The 24,402-nt window shown below is 40.0% G+C and overlaps 1 protein-coding gene across 1 annotated transcript; it reads right to left on the reverse strand.

The window, feature by feature from the left end:
• Positions 1-2,142: 2,142 nt before the first annotated feature.
• On the reverse strand, positions 2,143-7,290 carry LOC136876871 (uncharacterized). Its single transcript, XM_067150631.2, has 2 exons — positions 6,684-7,290; positions 2,143-2,879 (listed from the first exon to the last, which is right to left on the reverse strand). The coding sequence occupies exons 1-2, from the start codon at positions 7,288-7,290 to the stop codon at positions 2,395-2,397; spliced, it is 1,092 nt and encodes a 363-aa protein (XP_067006732.2). The 3' UTR covers positions 2,143-2,394.
• Between the last annotated feature and the right edge of the window lie 17,112 nt (positions 7,291-24,402).

A 24,402-nucleotide genomic window follows, 5' to 3' on the forward strand; every position in this document is an offset into this window, starting at 1 on the left:
GAGTCATTGTTTAAGAAGCCTTTCTCTGCGAAACGTAAAGAATTTCACCTTATTTTCTTGACACGGTATAAGCCCAAAAGCCTATACAATATCATGTCTATACATATATCTGTTCTTCAGTATTGCTGGAACTGCGACCTGGAACTTTATGCTCAGAGAAAACGTCGTTCCTAGACATTTTCTCACAATGCGGAAGGTGCTCAAGAGGGTGGCTTTCTGTAGTTCAACGAAGGTGTGATGATGCAGGTTTAATGCGGCCAGGGAGCTGAGCAAGCTTTTCGGAATAACACCAGTACATGATGTTACTACTGGAACTGTGATGACTGATTCTAGTTTCTACAGGCGTTGTATTTCTATAGCCAGTTCTATGTAGTGTGATATCCTTGTGGCTATTATTTAATGCAGATTAGAGGTGTTTGGACAAACAATTCCTATAAGGGATGCGGTATTTTTGATTTATCGATTAGAATAATATCTGGCCTATTGTTGCTGAGCGTGACATCGGCTATGACTTGTCAGTCCCATAGAAGCTTCTATGAAGAGTTTTCAAGAACGGGTGGAGGTATGTATTTCCAAAATGTAGTTGATGACTTAAAAAACCCACATTTTACAGAAAGTTTTTGGTGAACGAATTTAGCTACCTGATCATGTCGGCGTTTATAAACAGTGTTGGTCAAGTGTGGGGAGGTACTGTATGCTCTCTGTAGTTCTGGAACAGCTGCGGCAGTTATCTGTGACAACTGTTGAATCATTCATGATGGATCTACGGTAGTTCCGAGTAGCAATTACTTGATCTTGGATGGTCAGTACAAATCCTGTTTCTGGGCAAAAACCAGAGTGGAGTAGCCGAGTTTGTGACACAGTTATTATTATTATTATTATTATTATTATTATTATTATTATTATTATTATTATTACGTCTTCACGTAAAAAAGTTATGAATTTCCTTGCACTACTATCATTTTTACTCACTTCATGTACTTAAAACCAAACCAAACATAACCCCATGGCGAAAGAGCCACGAAGGGCCATTACCTACCAAGTGACAGCTGCTCAGCCGGAAGTGTCGTGTGGTCAGCACGATGCATACTCATGGCTGTTTTTCTTGGTTTTGAGACCGAGGCCGCCATATACTGGGAGATTTGGCTGTGCGGTTAGGGGCGCGCAGCTGTGAGCTTGCATCAGGGAGACAGGGAGTTTGAGTCCGACTGTCGGCAGACCTGAAAACGGTGTACCGTGGTTTCCCATTTTTACACCAGGCAAATGCTGGGGCTGTACCTTAATTAAGGCCACGGCCGCTTCCTTCCCTCCAAGGCCCTTTCTATCATATCGTTGCCATAAGATCTATCCGTGTTGGTCCGACGTAAGAAAAAATAGGCCGCCATCTCAGCATCGTATAGCGTTTGAATTGTAATTGGTTCTCTTCTTTTTAAGAATACATCCCACTGCTGGTCCAAGAAACGCAGCTGCCACTTGACTTTTCTCCATTTGAAACAAGATATTCTCAAAACATGCGAAATATTTTCAAATCTTGTCAACACCTTCAGCAGTGTTGAATAGTCTTTGGTAAGATTTAACTATTTTTCTTCTTAAGTATTGAACTGAAAGAAAACTTTGATCGTGTACAATGGGTATAAGTCATAAGGTGATTGTGCAGCAGGATTACGACTCTGATAGCCTATATGAAGTCAAAATAAAATGGCTACACAAGTAGATGAGTTATTATTAAGAAATAGAGTGTTTTATTATTATTATTATTATTATTATTATTATTATTATTATTATTATTATTATTGTGTTTTTAATGCGTCTTCATGTAATAAAGTTATACATTTCCATTGCATTACTAACTAATTACTTTAACGTTTGTAGAGACGCTGACATGCCGTAACGTTTGTCCCAGGGAAGTTATTTTACTTTCCGGTAAATATGCCGATACGAGGCAAGGGTATTTGTGGCCTATAAAATACAAACGAACTGATTCAGGATGAAACCTGCCAACTTGTGCCCAAAAAGTCAGCGTTCTATCCTCTGAACCACTCACCTTATATGTGAACAAGTGATATCTAACACCTTGGCACATGTAAAAGGTAAAAAGAAAAGATTTAAGTTTATCAGTGAAACCTGATACGTTATATCGGACTTTATTATCACATAATCACAAATGATCACATAACTGTGGTAGTTATAAAGCATCATACATACAATTCTCCAATCGGTGATACACCAAGACTACTTTGATTCCTAGGGAATAACAGGATTATTTCCAAGAAGCAAGTTAAATTACACATTATTCACAATGATTATAATACATATGCCAGACAAAGTTACCCTCCCTAAATATTTAAATATTTTCTTAAATTTGTATTTGTTAATTCCCTCCGTTACTCAGCTCTAGTAAAATCCCGCATGTCCTCCATAACCACCTTGGAATCCTTTCTGGCTGTACCCGTTCCCATAATGTCCACCTTGCTGACCACCGAATTGCTGTTCTTGTAGTCCGGCCTTTTTGCCATAGTCGTTAAAAGCGCCGCTCTGCCCGTATTTAGCGTTGTCTCCGTAGAACACTTGTTGGCCGTGACTTCCCTTGAGGCCTCGCTCGTCATCGGCTGCGTACCCCGAGCCGTACTGTCCTTTAAGACCTCTGGCATTTGCAGCGAACCTACCATCCTCCAGTTGACCTTTGAAGGCGGATCCTCCCTGGTCACCGAACTCGCCCAGTTCTCCCTGATAGTTGAAGTGGTCGCCTTCGTCTGTGGACTCATCGAAGAATGTGGACGACTTTCCGACTTCGTCCTTGTGATGGAAATTTTCAAAACCCTTGTTGCTATGCCCCTTCCGATGTCCTCCGGCGTTCTTAGCTACTCCTTGGCTGAGACCTAGAACACAAAGTTGGAGACGTATTAACACGCCGCAAGACAAGACGTAGGGGCTTGTTGATTTTGCAAGCTCTGTAAGTGATTTCCACTGCAATATTTACATTGTCTTTAAAAACATGAAGTCTTTATATAGCCTATTGCTATTTATTAATAGGTGCCATATCTTTACAAGTGTCTCCTGCCACACACCAAAGCAAAAAGCAGCTTCCATAAGAGTCTGATTCTCATTTATGATTGTGACAGTAGGAAAGGTCGTAATAATTATCTATCCACCCTCATGGCCACGTTACTTAAGGCATAAAGTCTTTATTTACGGTCTGAAACTGTGGAGCCTGTTCGAGTCCCATTGATGGAAAAACACGTCACCATCATAATGTTGGCCAGCTGAGTAGGTGAGGTTGTAGTATACAGTCTAATTTATAATCACTAGATTACATGCCAAAAGCCTGTATTAAATTCCAAGCCTCTCCATAATAATAATAATAATAATAATAATAATAATAATAATAATAATAATAATAATAATTTCCTTCTTATTACGTTTGGTTTCAAACATACATATTTTTATGCCTTTCAGTATTTGAGATAATTCATATGGAGGGAGTAGCTATTACAATAAGTAGGCGTCTATTATTAATATTATAATTATTATAATTATTGTTTTGATTTTCTCTTCGGACGTATATGGATCACGTTAGACAATCTTTGCAGTATTTTTTGTATTCTCTGCCTTCTCCCTCTGCCAGAATCTTTTCATCCTTTCTCACACTTCCTTCTACTGCTCATCTGTGCAGTATCTCCCTGCGAGTTGTCTAAATTGATTTCTGCCCATGATATAATCTGCTGGAACCACTATCTTCGTCAAGTCCAACCTCACTTATCAAAACCAGTTTAGCTCCGTCTTCTTATTCCTAAATAACTGAACATTTCTCTTCGTTAGTCTATTGTTGGCTATCCTCAACAAGTATCCATATAATTGTAATCTTCTCTTTCTCATCGGTTCAACTATTCCCTTTGTCATTTGATGCAATTTTTTGTTAGATCTGAGTCCCCTCTCACCAATTTTTACATTTGAGCCCACAAATTTTCTAAGCATTTATTATTATTATTATTATTATTATTATTTTGTAAATTGTTAATTTTAAGAGTTCTGCATAAAAGAAGTGTCATTTTCAGCTTAAGTACATTCAGCTTCTTATAATTTATTTTTACTATGTCTTTTTCGAAAATAAAGCTCTGGAAAACACCTGTAATGTCGGATGGAAGTACAGAAGAATTTTCTTTTAAAGGTGCTCTGTATTTCCGTAGAAGATCAGCTTGAATAATAGGAGGAATTTATTCCCTCCCTTCGACTACATGTACTTCATCTGAAATTGGTAAGTAAAGAACGACGCAACAGTAATGGAATGAGAAAAGTATATCCGAAGGTAAAGAGAGTTCATGCTACCCCGGGTCTTCTACATGTGAAAGCATGTACCAATATATAATACAAATTTTGTGATATATTTTGATAAGTTTTGTGAAAGAGCTGTTTACTTAAGAAAACAGCTTTCCGGAACTCTACCCGCAGAGCCTAGTCTTGAGCACTTGCACAAACGCAGAAGAAACTTCCCAAATGAAGCAAAGTTTTTTGTTTGCTCAAGTCGGCTACGCCTGTACTCTTCAGTGATACATCTATATTAAACTTTAAGCAGATGACGTGATGTACTCAGACGGAACAACATGGGCTTCATAGTTCTTATGAAACAATACCTTTTACACTTATTCTTCACCTAGGACCTGAGTCTGTACAGATTTCATAGAGCTGTAAAATCGCTCCTCGAGACTTTCAATTTTAGTCCACTGAAAATGCTATACAGTATGTTAAGAAAGTCTGAAATTGTGTCTGGAGATCAACCGAAGGAATAAAAAATAGTGATCATGGACAGAAATAAATAACTGTCTGGAAGATGTGTTCCGCGAAGTCTTAAAAAAGTGTATCTGCTTCGTGTACCTCGGCTCATACATTACCAACAACGAAACCTGCAGCAAGAGGTCTTCCTATCTGACGCGGTAACACCTCACATTACCACATCGCAAAATAAGACAGAGAAGATGAATGTGCAAACTAGTCCTACCTCCACTGACTTAGAAAGCGAACGTTTAAAAAAATAGGGTTTCCACTTAAGAGAACAATGCTTCGATTCCTGTCGAATCTACGTCAGTTGTAATATCGTGCGATAAATAGCAGGGAAAGCGTTTATAAAACTCGGCGTAACTTTTACAATTACTGGGAAAATCAGCATTGAAATATTCAAAGGAGGGAGGAGGGTGGGGCTGGAACAAGTGGTGAAATCACAGTAACTAGCAGCACAAAAACAGGCAATGTTGAAGCCATTTCTCTAGATATGGTCCGTGTCAGGAAGGGCATCCAGCCATGTAACTGGGACAAATCAATATTCAGTGCTGATCCTTCCACAAAAGGGGCCAGGAATAAGAAGAAAATGCGATTAAAACAATACTTAATTTACATTTGATTGTTTTATTTTATGACAGATTTCCCTCTGAACGCTGAACAGACATTAGGATATTGTGAGAAACCTATAAAAATAGTCGACGTTATTTTGAGAAGTTTCTTAGAAGATTCATCGTACAATGTAAGGTACAGCTAAGATACCTTTAAAATATTAACACCCTGAGGGGTAAAAGAAGGGTGTTAAAACTCAAAACATATGAACAAAGTTTAGTGGCGATAATTTTCAGACTCCTGTAATAGTTAATATTTTTAATACCGCTTGGCCGCTTTGAGCTGCCTTTTAATGTTTGTATCTCTGCGTAGTGCTTGCATTTCTTGCTGAAGTTTTCCTTGTGTTGTGACCGGCAGGAAATACTGGTTTCAAGAAATGTATCAATTCCGCTAGTTTTTACAGTCACTCAGAAGAAGAGTGAGTTAATGGAAACGTTTAACATCCTTGCAGGTGAAATTATTTCAGAAAGAATGGAACTTATATATGTATAATATCTGTTGTGGGTATACACAGGGTTTGTATCAACATGAGAAGTGATTTATATTTTAGCGAGATAAAATATTAAATCCGGGAATCATAAAACAACAGCACCCATCCCCTTGTTCAGTGATTATACATAAAGATGCATGTCTCTCACTTTTGACTGTGCTTGAATTATACTATCATCTAACGAACTAAATGTTTCTCCTTTGTCTAGTTCAAATGTTTTGAACATGATAGGAGACCATCATCATCATATTCATTTAATTTTGAAATATTCTTACATGTATTATTATTATTATTATTATTATTATTATTATTATTATTATTATTATTATTATTATTATTACATATTTTATATCTCTCCTTTAAGACAATTTCAAAGTTGTCGACACCGTTTCTCTTGGAGTGGAATGTAAATTGTTATATATTAACACCAACAGGCACACTGAAGGCTTAATGACTTCATCCGACGTACTAATCACTATCAATGGCGTCATATGCCCTTCCTACACATGAGCACTGCGCAGAGGATTGGGATTGAACCCAGGCCTTTTGCACGAAATTCAGTGATTATAAATTGTACACGCTACTTCTACCTCTGCTTCCTATCAGGCAACATTCTCATGGTGATATTTTGTCATCAGCGAGAATAGAAGTAACTAAACACTGTGTTAGACCCGAACGATTTGACACCTTAACCCTCAGGGCTACCAGGCGGGCTACTTGGTGTGATGAGTCGGAAACTCTACTAATGATTAACAGCGGTAGCTGAAGAAGAGAATACTTCGAAGAAAGATGATGTTTTGTATCTTACCGTACTGCCCTTTGTTGCTGGCACCCTGGTAGGCTCCTCCTTGGTTGAAGCCCTTTCTTCCTCCTTCTTGACCACCGTAGTACCCAGCCTCCTGCTGGCCAGCTCTCTTCGCGCCTTGGCTGTCCACGAAAGCTCCCTGGCTCTGAGCTACACTGTGACCTTTCCCACCTCCTCCAGCTTCGAAGCCGGATCCTTGCTGCAGAGCACCACCTCCGGCTAGGCCTCCACCAAAATTACTACCTCCAAAGGACTTGACCAGGTTTCCAGATTGGTAGCCGCCACCACCCCCGCCATATCCACCGTATCCGCCGTATCCACCATATCCACCAGCACCTCCTCCGAGGTAACCACCGTATCCCAGTCCAGTTCCAAGTCCGAAACCTAGTCCTCCACCTCCAATACCATAAGCTATAGGAAAACTCTCCGATGTTTTCAGAACATCATCCACTGGCACCTGTCGGACTTGTTCGGATGTCGACGCAAGGGTGATGATCACTGCCACACAAATGCTTCTCAGAAGATCGCAGACGACTTCCGTGGTCATTGCTGGAGGTGTGACTGGAATAGGTGTTGATTGTGAAGACCAGCTTCGATGACTGACACCCATTCGTGATTGAAGCACTATTTATATGAGAACTGCGGTCCAATGACTTCTTCAACCACCACGCTTTGAGCAGGATAACTAGGGTTTAGTCCATGATGCCTGTTTCCATTCTCCTTTTGTTACTGAGATCGACCTTCGAGGTTGGCTCTCAAGCGGATGTCTGGCGTGACGCTTCACTGGCATCAGCTGAATTCAATTAATTTATTGAGACTCATAATGTTGGTGGTGGGCAATCCGGCTTTGGAACTCGAGTCGCGCAAGAGCGCTTACGTTCAGCTTGCAGGAAATTGTGACAAACCGTGACACATCGTTGTTTTAACAGCGTCAGTTATGTCCCACTTCTAAGATAGAGCGTGACATTTAACCTTGGGGGTCGTTCGCTTGGAATTTACGGTTTCATACCACGACAGACCAAACTTTATTGCAAATTAAGGTGACTGAAAATTACTTCATGCGTATGTAAAGAACTGAGATAGTATGCATTATTAACTGACGTTTGACATCGTGATCATAGCCTAGGGAATTCCGACATAATTCAGAATTCAAACCATGGATGTGTGCAATTTCATTTCAGATGCTTTAATCGGGGTTAATACCAAAATTTGAAAATGTGACATCAATGCGCAAAGTACATTATAAATTACTTTCATAACGTAATTCCATAAACAGATTGTCCTCAAAATTAACTCAATATAATACATGATTCTTCTTCTGCTTATTATTATTATTATTATTATTATTATTATTATTATTATTATTATTATTATTATTATTATTATTATTATTATTATTATTTACTTTTGCATCCATCTCTTGGAACGGGCCAGAGCAAATTTTAGCTTCCACTGAAGTCCCAATCTCATCCATGGCTGTGACAATATGGAAGCTGCTGGGGTATGAGTAATGATATTAGAGCACTATCAGTGCATCTGAGTGTTTTGAAAGATGTTGCTCATAGGGTTAGTTGTGCTAAAAAGGCACTGTCTGGCCCAGTGAGGAAAGCTATGGGAAACTATCTCACTACTCGTCTTGCCTAGTACGCCTCATTTTGGTGCTGCCATTGGTTTTTGTGGATTTTCTATATTATCAACCTCTGGGCTGATGGCCTAGCAGACATTATTATTATTATTATTATTATTATTATTATTATTATTATTATTATTATTATTATTATTATTATTATTATTTTACAAGTTGCTTTACGTCCCATTTGCACAGATATGCCTTACGGTGACGATGGGATAGGAAAGAACTAGGAGTAGAAAGGAAGTGGGTTTTTTTTTTGCTAGTGGCTTTACGTTTCAACAACACAGATAGGTCTTATGGCGACGTTGGAATAGGAAAGGCCTAGGAGTTAGAAGGAAGCGGTCGTGGCCTTAATTAAGGTACAGCCCCAACATTTGCCTGCTGAGAAAATAGGAAACCACGGAAAACCGACTTCAGGGCTGCCGACAGTGGGACTCGAACCCACTATCTCCCGGATGCAAGCTCACAGCAGTGCGCCCCTAACCGCACGGCCAGCTCGCCCGGTAGGGAAGGAAGTGGCCATGGCTTTAATTAAGTTACAGTCCCGGCATGTGCCTTGTTTGAAAATAGTAAACCACGGAATATCTTCAGGGCTGCCGACAGCGAGGTTCAAATCCACTCTCTACCGAATGCAAGCTCACAGCTGCGTGCCCCTAACCTCGTGGCTAACTCGCTGGGTTCACTATTATTATTATTATTATTATTATTATTATTATTATTATTATTATTATTATTTATTGTCCGACTCGTTAGCTGAATGGTCAGCTTACTGGCCTTCGATTCAAAGGGTCCCGGGTTCGATTCCCGACCGGGTCGGGGATTTTAACCCTCATTGGTTAATTCCAGTGGCCCGGGGGCTGGGTGTTTGTTCTGTCTCCAACATCCCTGAAACTCACACACCACACATAACACTATCCTCCACCACAATAACACGCAGTTACCTACACATGGCAGATGCCCACCCTCATCGGAGGGTCTGCCTAACAAGGGCTAGAAATAGCCACACGAAATTTTATTATTATTATTATTATTATTATTATTATTATTATTATTATTATTTGCGCACCGTTACGGATAGGTCTTATGGCGGCAATGGGATAGGAAAGGGTTAGGAGTGGGAACGATTTGGCTGTGGCCTTAATTGTTACAATTCCGGCATTTGCCTTGTTTGAAAATCGGAAACCACGGACAATTATCTGGGCGACAGTTGGGCTAGAACCCACTATCCCACTAATGCAGGCTACAAGCAACATGCGTCAAACGTTCTAGCAAACTCACTCCGTAATTCTCAATTATCACAGATCTATACAGAGGGATGGAGTAAGAACCATCTGGAGTGTTAAAACTCGACCATCATTTCAAAAATTAAATGCTCCTTTCAACTTCTCGGGTGTGTTCAGCTTGTCCAAAGAGGAAACGGAGAAGATTACATTTTTGACGATGAACTGACAGTGAAGACTCATCAATCATGCAAGAACGTCAGATGGCGAGCAAGAAAAAGTCGCTCCGGAACTAATACACGGTAAATAGCAAACGTCCGTGGTCTGCACTTGCTGACCGGCGTGCGGTTAACGCTTGCACGAAATATACACTTAGATATATAAACATGAATGTAAGTGAAGCAAAAAAGTAAAATATTAGATGAATTTTAGAGATTTACCACGAGTAACTGAGTAAAACTGAAGACTGGGTCTTATGGCGACGGTGAGATAGGAAAGGCCTAGGAGTGGGAAGTGAGCGCCTGTGGCCTTAATTAATGTACAGTACAATGTACATTTAACTAGTGAGAAAATAGGAAACCACGGAAAACCATCTCCAGGTCTGCCGACAGTGGGGTTGGAACCCATTATCTCCGGGATGCAATCTCACAGCTGCGCGCCCCTGACCGCGCACCCAACTCACCCGATCGTCAATATATTAGAGAACACGAAGTGGAAGAGTCAGAAAGAGTTAAAAGGAAATCATTCCCTAGACGTTAGTCAATCTGATAGCGTTGTTGGCGAAAGAGTTTAAGACTTAGAGGGGAAGGGAGCACACGTAAAATTCTACAATGCCGGGCTGAGTGGCTCAGACGGTTAAGGCGCTGGCCTTCTAACCCCAACTTGGCAGGTTCGATCCTGGCTCAGTCCGGTAGTATTTGAAGGTGCTCAAATACGACAGCCCCGTGTCGGTAGATTTACTGGCACGTAAAAGAACTCCTGCGGGACTAAATTCCGGCACCTCGGCGTCTCCGAAGACTTTAAAAAGTAGTTAGTGGGACGTAAAACAAATAACATTATTATTATTAAAATTCTACAAAGTAATAAATTATGCCAATAAAGACCGACATATTTAGTAGAAGGGAACTGAGAAGGATCATTTTGTGTTAATGGAAATATAAAAGAATAATGCCAGAAGTGAAGAGAGTAAGGAATATCACTGCACTTAGTACAAAACAGCAATAGCACACCGTTAAAGTATAGCAAACAAGTATTACATAGGTTAGGAAAGGCACTTAGAGAATTTCAAAGTAACCAGATTGTTCTACTCTTGTTATTTAACAGAAGAAACGGGGTAGAGCAGCAAAACTATTCGATATTATGAGAGGAATATGGGAATGGAAGAGGTGAGAAAATCCACTATGGTTAGCTGCCCTTATACGAGGGGAATCACAACGTTTCCGTCTACATATGAATTTATGATGACAGTAGACAGTTAAAATATATTTAATTATTATTGTAGTTTAGGGGATGTTACTAGCAGTATTCATTACTTTGGGTAGCTGCCCCCGAGTGGATTACATGTATTTAAATGGAAAGTACTTTAAACTATAGAGGTGGTTTTTCACAATCCTGAAAGAACCTTTCAAGATCGCAAAGGACATATCGTCGCTGCCGGGACAAAACCTCCTATGTGAAATATTTTAGCTTAGAACTTTGGCCGGTAAGATTTTGTCATCTAAGGTGCATTATTGTGGGATATTGTCAAGGCATTCTCGCTCTTCATAATGTATGTGCTGCGGGTCAGTATGCCTGCAAAAATATTATCACATAGGAGGTTTTGTCCCGGCAACGACGATATCTTGCTGAATATTCATAGAAACCCTAAACCGTTTGAAAATAAATTTACCTTATTCTCTACACATCCATTAATCCATTAATTTTCTGGCAGTTTCCCGGAACGATACATTAAACTCCCGCATGCCAATAATGCGACCTCTTACACACTCTCCAAATTGATTTGACGACAGCCATACACTTGCGATGCCATCTCTTCCGTATTTAATGGATCATTGATTAACAAACTCTGGGTGTATAACCCATATGCGCTACATGTTTAGGTGATTTTCATTCATATTAAGTTCTAATACGAAGCATCGTATGACGGGCCATCAGACATTGCCCCTAGATCAATGAGAACGCAGACGTAACAATTTTATCAATATCAATACTGCGTAGTAAAGTTGAGCCCCGAAACTTAAACGTTTGTCATGGCTTCTTCATATCACTCTCTTACTAGCCAAGAGCAGTCTATTAGTATTATTATTATTATTATTACTATTCAAAGTATTTTGTTGCGTTTGTTTGCGTTCCTTTGCTCCCGTGTTTCTTTTATTGTTTTGCTGCGGGCTTCTTTTCACGTTTTGGTCCAAGATTTTCCGGTTGTATTACCCGGGTCCAATCGAGCGAGTTGGACGTGCGGTAGTTATGCGCAAGTGTGAGCTTGCATTCGGGAGATAGAGGGTTCGAGCCCAAGTGTCGGCAGCACTTGATGTGGTTTTCCATTGTTCCCCATTTTCTCACCAGGCAAATGCTGGGGCTGTACATTAATTGAGGCCATGGCTGCTTCATTTCCACTCCTAGCCCTTTTCTATTACCGAAGACATACCTATGTTGGCATGGCGTATGTGGCCTAAAGCAACCTGTAAACTAAAATCGGGTCCATTTGGTCTACTTCCGATTTGGGAAATTTTAAATATCTTGTGACGTCATTCTTGCCAATTTAAGGACTTTTTTTTCTTTTTCTTTTTCTTTTCTTTTTTAGTGGATCTCTACTATTTATTTAAATGTCAGTCTGTCAGGGTTTACCTTCTGGCACGTCGGTAAATTTTAAATCTGCGTTTTCCAATGTCATTGTAAATTTCAGTGCATTGTTTTATTACCTTTATTTTTCCTTTGTATGTTCCACCTCTCCGTTCTGGGCCATCAGGTTTTCTCATGCATTTCCAACATGTAATTGGGCACCCGTGTCGGTTGGTTACCCGAGATACAGAGCTATCGGACTTCGCTAAGGGCATAATTGTGGTCTTCCATCTTAGTGGGCTAACAAGCAGGTGAAGTCAAACAGGCCCAAATCAACAGTAGCCTTCGTTCTGCGTAAGTAAGAGGTGGATATGTTTTGGTCCACGGAGCACGTTTCGGAAGACCTAACATTTTCACCGATAGAAATAGAAAAAATCTGAGACGTGAAATTGTTAAAAATTGGGCATAACTGATGGGTACCGTCCTACAGGAGTTTCGTGCAGCAACCAAAATATCTGTTTTCATAGGAACATAGCGTACAGAGACCTACTAACTCAGATAATCCGGGCGAGGAATATAAGGCACCTATCACGTCTCGGCGACTTAGGTGGTGATTGTGCCGTCGCAACTGGACACTGAAGCAGTGGAAATAGGTTCTCTGAAGTGATGAGTCGAGATTAATATTATTTCGGTCCGGTGGAGGTGCACGAGTCTGGCGTCTACGCAGTGAATGGCTCCTGCCGGAGTGTATAGTGTCAACTAGGAAATTCGGTGGTGTTGAGTTTATGGTGGGGGGCTGTTTCTCGTACTTGGAGGTGGCACTGCTGCAGCTTTTTCGTAGCAGCAAGAACACAGGGGTGTGTTGTAACCAGGCTTGGTGACAGTCATCTGAGGGACCCGGGCTCCTAAATCCCGGATCCCCCCACTCCCTCTCTTTAGCCCAGAAACGCACATTTGCAGGCTATTTTACAACCAACACTTACCTAATTATCAGACCCTGGCGGCGGAGTTTGCACCAAACATAGGTGCAAAATATTTATCGGTGCAAACGTGGTGTATTCGTGTTAATGTGGTGCAAAAACGGCAACGGATGAACCAATTTAACACCATTGAAAAGTGCACCAAAGCCGCACCATAATTACCCCAGATATATTTTCACATTAATGTATACTGTTTTTGCACCAACAAAGATATTTCAAGAGAAGTGATATTTTACCCTAAAGTTATGTCAAAAATGAAGTACATTAATCAGACAACTTCTGCACTAAGTTGGCGCCAAATATACACCCAAGTTTTTCTTTCAACATTCGTTATTGTCAACACGACTGTTGAAAGAAATTTGCTTCAAAACTGCTCCAGTTACACCAAGGATTTGGGTGCATTAGTGGAATCGCCTACGTGTTATTTTAGTGCAAAATTTGTGAAAATTCGTGTATTTTTGGTGTGCCCTTGGAAGCAAGAATTGTGGTGCTTTTGTGGAGTAATATTTGTGCCACTTTGCTGCAAAATTAGTGCATATTCCTTCCCAATAACCACCCAAAATTGGTATAAACTTGGCAACAACAACAACCACAAAAAGAAAAATGCTAACGTCATACTTCCCTGATGCACTGTGACACATGCTCTACCTTGATTCGTTTTTTTTTTTCAATTTTTAAACGACAGACGTTTGTATTGTTGAAAATCCACAGCTTGTTTCCAGTCATTCGACCGGGTCAGGAATTGAATGAATCAAGCCCCCATCTAGCGGCGAGGATCGAAAAAATGTACCGGCTGCCGAAGCCTAACGGACTCCTCAGGAGCAATGATAAATGACTGATAGATGAAATGTTAATGGAGAGTGTTGCTGGATTGAAGGATGACAGGTCAAAACAGAGTACCCTGAGTAAAACATACCCCACCTCCGCTTTCTCCAGCACAAATCTCACATGGAGTGACCAGGATTTGAACCACGGTATCCAGCGGTGAGAGGCCGACGCGCTGCCGCCTGAACCACAGAGGCTTACTTCTATTCTTATTGGCATTTAAATTTGAATTTTTAATTTTTGGTCCCGGGTCCCTGGGCATTTTCTCCCTCTGCCCCCAGCCCTGTCGCCGGATCTGACTGTAACATTCTGGATAATGAAATGTTCGCAAAATTATGGTGTTTTTTTAATTGAATGGACCATTGCCACTTCCAGGATATCAATGCTAGGGTACATATTTCGGGGGCTACTATGATGCAACGGTACGCTGACAACAAGGTTAGCCAATTATCCTGACCCGCCCAGAATTCTGTCCTCATTCCATCATAACGCATTTCGAACAAATTGGACCGACGTGTGTGGTCTCGAGAGGATAGGCCAAAACCCATGGTCTAACTCTCTGAATGCCAATGGAAGTCCTGCACACACTCGTCGAGGGAATGCTGGCTAGTGTGCCTGCTGTTTTAGCCGCAAGAGGCGGAACTACAAGGTTTTGACGGAGTGACAACCGCCGAACAAACATTGTGCACAGATGCACAACTACCGTTTGGTAGACTGCGTAATTTGCTTTCCTTTATTACGGTGTTCTTTACGTCTGCTTTCCTGTCTAATTTTTGGTATTTGTAATTTTGTGGCAAGGTTATCAAGACAGGTTGGACTAGGTATCTTCCTGGAAGTTGTTTTGTTAATGAAAGGTTGAAATGTGAAGATCATGATACTCGCATCCCTTGTAAGGTTGTACTGTGAAGAGAAAGTGTACTGAGAAGCAGTTGTTTCAGACATGAGGGGTTCAGCTTTTAAAAGTACTGATGAAATATCTTGGTAAGTTTTAAATAGTTTCATTCATAAATTTGAAGTACTTTGCATGTTATTTAGTTTTTTATTAGATCCTTGCATGTCGTGTAATTTGGACCACCCTAGAGGGTGTGAGTTTTACCGTTCAAACAATTGTAATTATTAAGTTTCTCTGTAGTTTTTGCTATTGGCTTTACGTCGCACCGACACAGATATGTCTTATGACGACGATGGGGCAGGAAAGGGCTAGGACTGGGAAAGAAGTGGCTGTGGCCTTAATTAAGATACAGCCCCAGCATTTACCGGGTGTGAAAATGGGAAACCACGGAAAACCATCTTCAGGGCTGCCGACAGTGGGGTTCGAACCTACTATCTCCCGAATACTGGACACTGGCCGCACTTAAGCGATTGCAGCTATCGAGGTCGGTCTTCGTAGTTTTGCTAGTGAATGTAAAATAACTTGATTTATAACTTAAGGCCGACCCTGTGGTAGCGTGCCTGCCTCTTACCCAGAGGCTCCGGCTTCGATTCTCGACCAGATTAGCAATTTTTACCTCGATCGGAGGGCTGGTTCGAGGCCCACTCAGCCTACGTGATTAAAATTGGGGAGCTATCTGACGGTGAAATGTTGGCCCCGTTCTAGAAAACCAATAATGACGGGTGAGAGGATTCGTCGTGCTGACTACACAACACCTCGTAATCTGCAGACCTTCAGAATTAGCAGCGGTCGAGAAACTGTTCAGTACAGACGCAAGAATAAATCAGAAACAGATTGCATTTTATGTGACAATTATTGTGATGACGACTGGATTCAGTACAATAGCTTCAAAAATTTGACTCATGAAAACTGCGCCAAAATTCAGGCTGAATTTTTCATCATTTCCCCACATGCCAAAAGTGACGACCACAATACATACTGTAGAGCTTTATTTTATTGCTTGCGATTTCATAATACAGTAAATACATTAAATAACTTTTAAGCGTTTATATTTACCAGTCCAAATTACACGATAACAAATTTCAGAATAGATATTATTTTTGAACAAATCCTAAAGATAATATTAACATTCATTTTCACGAAATCATTTGATACATTGTACTAATTATCGGCCGGGTTGAGCGGCTCAGACAGTTCAGGCGCTGGCCTTCTGACCCCAACTTGACAGATTCGATCCTGGCTCGGTCCGGTGGTATTTGAAGGTGCTCAAATACGTCAGCCGCGTGTCGTTAGATTTACTGGCACGAAAAAGAACTCCTGCGGGAGTAAATCCCGGCACCTCGGCCTCTCCGAAAACCGGAAAAGTAGTTAGTGGGACGCAAAGTGGATAACTTATTTACTTAAATTTTTTGAGAATTTAGTCCCCGATGCTTTCTGCTGGCAGTCAGTTCCCTTCCTGATGATCGGCAGCGTAAGTGAAAAGCGGTTTAAATTACCAAACGCAGCTCAAAAAAAATTCAAAGGTTTATTAAATCAGTCACCGAGAGCATAAAACAATTTTAATGTAACATTTCTACCTAATTAAAACTAATCGAACGTAAAGTGGTCAACAAAATTATTAGCTCCGTAATGCTTAGTTAAATCAAATACATGTTATAAGGTGTTACGGTTTCAATTTTCATTACTAGCTCTGTGTGTTTGTTTTCATGCGCGATAACCATGTGTTCTCTGACGAGTGATATTTAATGTGCATGCTAAGGGACAGAAGAGTCCACCATTCAACAGAAAAAGTGAAATTCTGAACTTAGTTTCATAAAATTTAAATGCTTTATAAGAACCGGAAAGAGCGATTGGATCGAACAATGCGTTGTTTGTTTTTGACGTATTGTAGAATTTATTTATCGAATGCCATACAGTTTCCTTTCTTCAGCTTATCCAGCTATTTCTGTTGTCGATGGAGCCAGTCAGACTCACACGACGCCACATGATTTTGGACATGACAATCTCAACCCAGGATCCACCGGGATTCGAACCTCAGCCTTCTGTGTGGGAAGCCAGCAGCTAAGCCACTGAGATAATCACATATATGAAACATATTTATTGTTTTACATGGAGAAAAGAGATGTGGTATTTTTGCAGAAGTACAATGGTACGTCCACACATGGGTTGTTATTCAAAATAGTTGATGCTCGTCGTGCGCTGATTCACCTCCATATGTAAAAGTTTTTAATTAATTCCAGTTGATGTTTATTAAAATTTTTCTTCATTATTTTTGAATGTTTTGTTATTTATATTTTTCCTATTACATTTACTTGTAATTTGACCTACAAAACAAAGAAATAATTGCTGTAAATATGCTCAAGTGTTTAGATTCCTATAATATTAATTTGACCAAACTATTTATATATGCTTACATAAAATGCAACTTTTTCACGATGTTCTTTGTAACGCGAGTGGATACATGTCATTCTTTGCTTTTCCATCTCGTGGGAAAATGAAATGATTCTTCGGCAATGATTTGCCAAGTTACATGGAACTCCTAGCGAGAAAGGTACTTCATAAAACATGGCGGCGTGTTCTCATCCTCCTATATAAAGCATTTCTTACCGGACTATCGTAACACAGAGTAAGTTGCTGTCGCCTAGCGACAATCTATCCAGCACGGTTGATCCAGATATTAGTGCTGCTTTGTAATTAAATGAATTACATAAAATAAATATTTATCCGTTGAACTTTGAAGAACTGCAAGATTTTTTCTGTACTATTCAGACGATTTGAAAGTTATTGGTACACATCGCACCTTCTAACTCCCTCTGGTTTATAAGCTTGGGTTTTGTGAAACACACACGTTAGTGTTTTTTTTTATATCGTTTTTTATTGCTCTTGTTATTGTTGTGTGTATCCTCAAAGTGTGTGTAAGAGGAATTTAGGTAAAAGCCATATACGGTATGATGTGCGAATATTGGGACACAGACATCATGAGAAGCTACTGGATCCAATGTGACCGTCACATGCGAGGACGCCAGAAAATGAAAAACATAAAGTTGTGGAATAATACAAAGAACTCAATGCTTTGGTAGGCTGCGATGGCGAGGTGAGTTGGTAAAAGTCCTAAACCAGTTCAGTTTCGCGAGAGATTGTATGAGGGAGATCTAGATCGGCCGACGTCCCAAACGGTGATCGCTCGTTGAAGATGATTATGAAGATGATGATGAAGAAGAATTTATTTCCGACACTCCAGAATAGGACCGGAAATTTGCACTCTTTCGATATCACAAGTACGAGTCCTAAAGTTGAAAGAATGTATTGAACCCTTGAACTTACCTTGAACTGCCTCGGCTGCTTCGGTAGAGCAATATCGTACTCTTGGATCTTGGGGTCGTTGCGAGTTTTTTCTGTCACTTCATCGACCAAACGAGAGGTTTTACAAGAGAGCATAACTACTTCATATGAGGATAAAAAATGTGCTTACTAAAATATTTCTTCAATGTAAATCATGATAATTTATTAATTAAATTGGCAAGAAAAGTCACGTTAAATTTTCACTACATCATTTAACGCAGTCACATTGCATAACGTGAGTAGTAAAGTTTTATTGACAAGGTTTATTATTGTCTTTCAAAGAATGAAAACGTAGTGTAAAATTCGTGAACAGCAAAATCAAGAAAACGAGAATAAAACCTGAAAATCTGGCATGATTGATCCAAACGATAATTGGGAGTTAATCCACACGATCCGGAGGAAATCTGACGTTCAACAAGTAGAATTCCAGATTTATATTAAATTAAGGTTATCCACCAGTCTACTAACCTGTCGGATATTGAAACATCCCCCGAATGGATCCTTAATCGAACCAAATCGACTATCAGCTTCTTTGGATAGGTTGCGAAACATTACTATAAAGCACGGTGTTCATTACAAGTTAACAGCAATTGTCACAATCCAAAATAAAATTCCACCATGTATTGTCATCTCATGACACCCTTAAGTTACAGAGGAATCCCGGTGCTGAAACATGCATCAACCCAAACAGATGTTCAGGAGGAACCAACAACACTTGATCCGAAGGCATCTTACGTTACGTCGTCCCGAAGGAACAAAACTGCGAAATGCAGAAAAACATTAATTCATTATGGATTTAGAAGAAATACCAAGCTGAAGTTAAAGAAAAGTGAGAAGTCACTTGAAAATGTTTTTACTAAACGACCTTTCAGGTTAGGAAACAGTTACGTCGTCAGATTTGTGAAAATACAAGTCCACAATATAACACAAATAAAAGGAAATCTTTCCAGTTTTTTACAACTACGACTACCATTACAAATCTGTCTACCTGCATTTGTCCCATTTAATTAAACTACAAGTGGTCGGTAGGTCAACGTCTCACATGAATAATGTGAATAACGAGAAATGAAAATAAAATATATGTTAACAGCTGACGAATCGAAACCGCATTCTTAGTGTAAATCCTACATAAATCAACTAAGTGTAAACACATGTCCCTATCATAATATACCGGACACCCGAACAATAAATCTTAAAATAAAGACAAAGTAAATGAAGAAAAAGTTCATCGAACTTGAACACGCGCGGCTAAGGGGTTATGATCAGTCTCCATTAGCCCGGTTGGACATCCATTAAATTCATGCCGCTACGGATGCAACGCTATTATGGGAGCACCTTTTAGCTAGTAGGAATTATGCTGAAACATGGCCTGAATAGTACCTGCTAATATATTTCACATTCGTATCCCTTACTGCAAACACTACACATCGCTCAAGTCGATTCGCAAAAATGACTAACCTATGAATTAACTAAGTACAGACGACGCCCTAATCATGTCGTTGACCGAGCTCGATATCTGTAGTCGCTTAAGTGCGGCCAGTATCCAGTAATCGGGAGATAGTGGGTTCGAGCCTCATTGTCGGCAGCCCTGAAGAAAGTTTTCCGTGGTTTCCCATTTTCACACCAGGCAAATGCCGGGGCTGTACCTTAATTAAGGCCACGGCCGGTTCCTTCCCCTTCCTAGGTGTTTCCTATCCCATCGTCGCCATAAGACATGTCTGTGTCGGTGCGACGTAAAGCAAATAGAAAATAATCATGTCGTTGAGTCAGAATTACTGTGTCTACTCACTATTACGTTATATAATATACGCAGCATTCTAAATCTATCGTTGAGCCAACGTTATGGTATCTACACATCATTCATACTGCCAGGCGAAAGCGAAACTTTTAACCAAATGTCTGGATATTCAAATCTGATCCTCGTCGAAACTCTAACACGGGATGTGAAATTCGCTACAAAAATGAACATGAACCTGGAAATTATTGTGTCTATTTCCTACAATAAAGCGTGAAATCGAAATTAAACATGTCCGAATAGTTTAATCTATTCCTCAATACAATCTCAACACATACGGTGAAGTTAGATAAATAAAATCAAAACTCTCGTTTAATATTACGTTATATCACTGAAATAAATCACTACTATCACGATATTCACGACATAACTCGAGTGTGAGGTTCCAACTGACCTTCCATGTTTACACTCCAAACAGGTATCTTCGTAAACTGTCCAGTACAGTAACTTCTCATCAATCTACTCAAGCTGAAGAATAATTCTAATAAAATTCCTTTTTCACACCCGCAATGTCTCTAGTCAGCGATATTTTCGTCTCATTAAGATACAGAATAGAATTCAATTTACAATAATTAAGTATTATCTTGACCGTGTGTCAGAATATACTTTGTTCGTGAGGTCGTTTATCACAAAATGCACTTCGCTGGTATAAAATAGAAACGTCACTTAAACTTAACTGACGTTACCTGCGGTCTTACATAAAATAGTAATCATGGGAGAATATCAACTTGTACTTAAAATAGGCGTTACAAAGCGCTCACTTGGATTCGACAACTTTAATACTCATCAATCGTTAGGGATTGCTACAGGACATTGCTCATCTTATAGAGCCTGTCTCAGAAATATTACATCTCAACCTATACACCATGTCAGAAAAATTCATCTCCTTCGAAATACAGGATCTCCTGACCTCAGCATCCTGCTTATTCTACATCAATCATAAAATACAGGCTTACAGCCGCCTTTAACATCTTCCTAACTATTCTCGTAATATTTCATTTCCAATACAGTCCATTCCCTCTTCTTTGACACCTTTTCTAAAACATTCAAGCGATCCCATGAACAAACAACTTTATAATGATCTCACAGTTAAATTCTCGAAATTTTTACTGACCTCAGGAGCAAAATAGCATACCGTGATTTTCTGTATCATACATACACGGTGTCACAAAATTTAAGTTTCCCCAAAATGCCGATTTATTATTTTCTTCACTGGATTTCGATATGAACCTCAAATCTCGCTTCACGTTACTGCTGAACAAGTAATCTATCATCATCTCAAATTTTATCTTGATGTGAATTTTATTAATATTATTATCATTTATTTTTGGATACATCGTTATTTGACTCTAATGCACTCAGAACAGTTATTTTATAATTGTCATCATTGCAACTTTTACCTGCACGAACATTATTTCAGTGATTTTCATTGCAATATTTAACTTCACTTATAATTTTTTCAAGAAATTTAAACACATTTTAAAGTCTCGCGCGCTGGCGTAAATAATAAAGAATTCACCTCCACACTAGAATGACAAGAGACTTCCTCATCATCGCAACATACTTGATTACACACGCCCATATACAACGCGATGTCATGATTAATTAATTAACTAATTAATTAATTAATTATTTTAAAGGGACAAGCATTTACTTCTCTAACTACAAGACTTAATATTTAAATTAGACAGACCTGTAATTGTATTTGTTTGGCATGGCACTATCTCGGCTTCATCTTGTGCCAGCCACCTCCAATTTAGCCCTTCATAATTTCAGGACACATTCTTCTCTTAAACATTACCTTATAAATACGCAGATTCTACACTTGGCTTGAGGCAACACACATAATTTCATTTTATATCTATAAAACACTAATTTTTTGTATCTTTGTACAAGAGATAAACTACCCCCCTTCGGGTCGAGAACTCAACTAATGCAGTTTGCGGAATCTTCCCAAATCCTTCCTACCCAAATATTTCACAGGTGTGATTGACCGTGAGGCACAAAGCTTATCTCCGCCAGTCTATCGTCCTCCCTTATCGGTTACAATGAAACTAACATTGTCCGCAGTAATTCACAAAAGCTATCTATGAATCTGCTGTCTCCCTATGAGAATTTCAGGAATCCTATATTTATTAAACTTATAAAATTCTTCCCCGACCGTGATAGATGTCGTAACTATAATGTTTCAATAGCTAATTTAGACTTCGTACACCATTTACCATTTGGTAAAATATTCAACTCTCAAGCCAACTGGCTTTAGAGATTCTACAAGTCTATTTCTCTCACATTACTATAAGTCTTCTTCTTAATGTTTCGTGACGTAGGTTCACTTTCTCGGAACATAGAATGACGACTGACGCTCTTGGTTGAGGAGGAGGTATTTAAGCCTTTTCTAGGGACGCCCTGCTTGGCGTTATGTACTGTGGCGCAATCATTCCAATTGACGACCACTGGACCGATTTCTTCGAGACCCACTCCAGAGATTCCACCTATTTATCCAGTCATGATGGTGTTGTTTGCTGATTTTCCTGTGTCTTTAATGGCGTAATTAATTAATTTTCTGCAGGAGAATTCCCGCGCATTTTGACTGCATGTCCTTGACACGTGTCACTATTCTACCAGTATGGATGCCAAATTCTCTCCAGACCTAATTAAATACATTTCCACCGTGTGGACTTGAGCCTCATTTGCCAAAATTCTTAATTACTTACTTCCTTGTTAATGTCAGTGCCGAAATATCTCGCAATGAGGCTTATTATCCAGAAATGAAATGGCGTATGGCTTTTAGTGGCGCAAGTGTCCGAGGGCAAGTTCCGCTCACCAGATGCAGGTCTTTCTATTTGACTCCCGTCGGCGACCTGCGCGTCGGGAAGGTGATGAAATGATGATAAAGATGACACAACACCCAGCCCCCGTGCTTGCGAAATTAACAAATTATGGTTAAAATTCCCGACCCTGCCAGGAATCTAACCCGAGACCTCTGTGACCAAAGACCAGCACGCTAACCATTTAGCCATGGAGCCGGAATATTATCCAGAATTTCATTATTAATTACCTGAGCTCTTCCGAAATGTTCCGACCTCGTTCGGATTATTGGACCGCTCCCCGCTGTGAGTTGTCACGCCACAGAAGGCGAGATGAGTTTGCAATAAAATATATGGTTGCACTCCACCTTGTAGTTGCAATTCTTTTTATTAAGGTAGAATTATGGGTTCAGTATGTACTATTCTTAACTGTAAACTTCATCCTCAGGTGGCTTAGTCTTTTTTTTTACAATTTGTTTTACGTCGCACCGACAAAGATAGGTCTTATGGCGACGATGGAACAGGAAAGGCCTAGGAATGGGAAGGAAACGGCCGTGGCCTTATTTAAGGTACAGCCTCAGCTTTTGCCTGGTGTGAAAATGGGAAACCACGGGACACCGTCTTCATGACTGCCGACAGTGTGGTTCGAGTCCGCTATATCCCGGATACGAGTTTACAGTTGCGTGCCCCTGACCGCACGGCCAACTCGTTCGTACGATTACTATTTTACCTTGTCATAGTCCTAGTGGCCGTGTTTTATTTCCACTTATCTGCTCACCCACTGTACGTGGTAATCCATCTTAAAGAGACCACAGCTAATTTTGCTTATCACAGTGGGCACTTGCTATTTGTTTAAGGTTACGCCTTTTTGTTTTTGTTTTTGAACTAGCCTTCTGTGGAATTCAGTGATTAAACAAGGCTATACTGTTGACTGACTTGACGTCAAATTTGGATATTTCAGAAGTAATCATCCTCCGCCTCCCGAATTCAGAGCTGCAAGGCTAGTAACACTAGCCGCGGTTGAGCCAAAGCCCACCCTGCTCGGTGGACTTTCGAAACAATTAATCGGCCTCCTCTTAAATAATGGCAGTGAAAATTCAGTGTTCAGAGATTTCTCTACTTCTAAATAAGTTCACTTTTTCTTACGTCATTCCTGGTGAGGTACTTTATTCTGATGAAGTACATGAACTGTGTTGGTTCCTGAGGCTCATCCCGACGTGAGTGAGCCCTCAAAGCGACAGTTCGACGGTCTGCTGTCCGGTTCCAGGGGACTACTTACAGCCCGCCAAACGCTGCTCCCTAAATAGCTGCTGACCCGCAATACACGTCTCGTAATGTAATTTACTGTTTACTCCTCTTAAGGAGTATCCCAGGAGGATTGATTCGTGGTGCCGGTATCAGGGGACTCATAATGACTGTACAAACTGCAAAATAAACGCATTTCTCG

Source organism: Anabrus simplex, chromosome 7, assembly GCF_040414725.1.
Source record: "Anabrus simplex isolate iqAnaSimp1 chromosome 7, ASM4041472v1, whole genome shotgun sequence".
NCBI classification, from domain to species: Eukaryota; Metazoa; Arthropoda; class Insecta; order Orthoptera; family Tettigoniidae; genus Anabrus; species Anabrus simplex.

Coding starts and splice junctions, on each gene's coding strand:
- LOC136876871 (XM_067150631.2), bottom strand. CDS start 7,290: ATGGGTGTCAGTCATCGAAGCTGGTCTTCACAATCAACACCTATTCCA. Junction 2,880..6,683: donor CAGCAACAAAGGGCAGTACG/GTAAGATACAAA, acceptor TTTGTGTTCTAG/GTCTCAGCCAAGGAGTAGCT.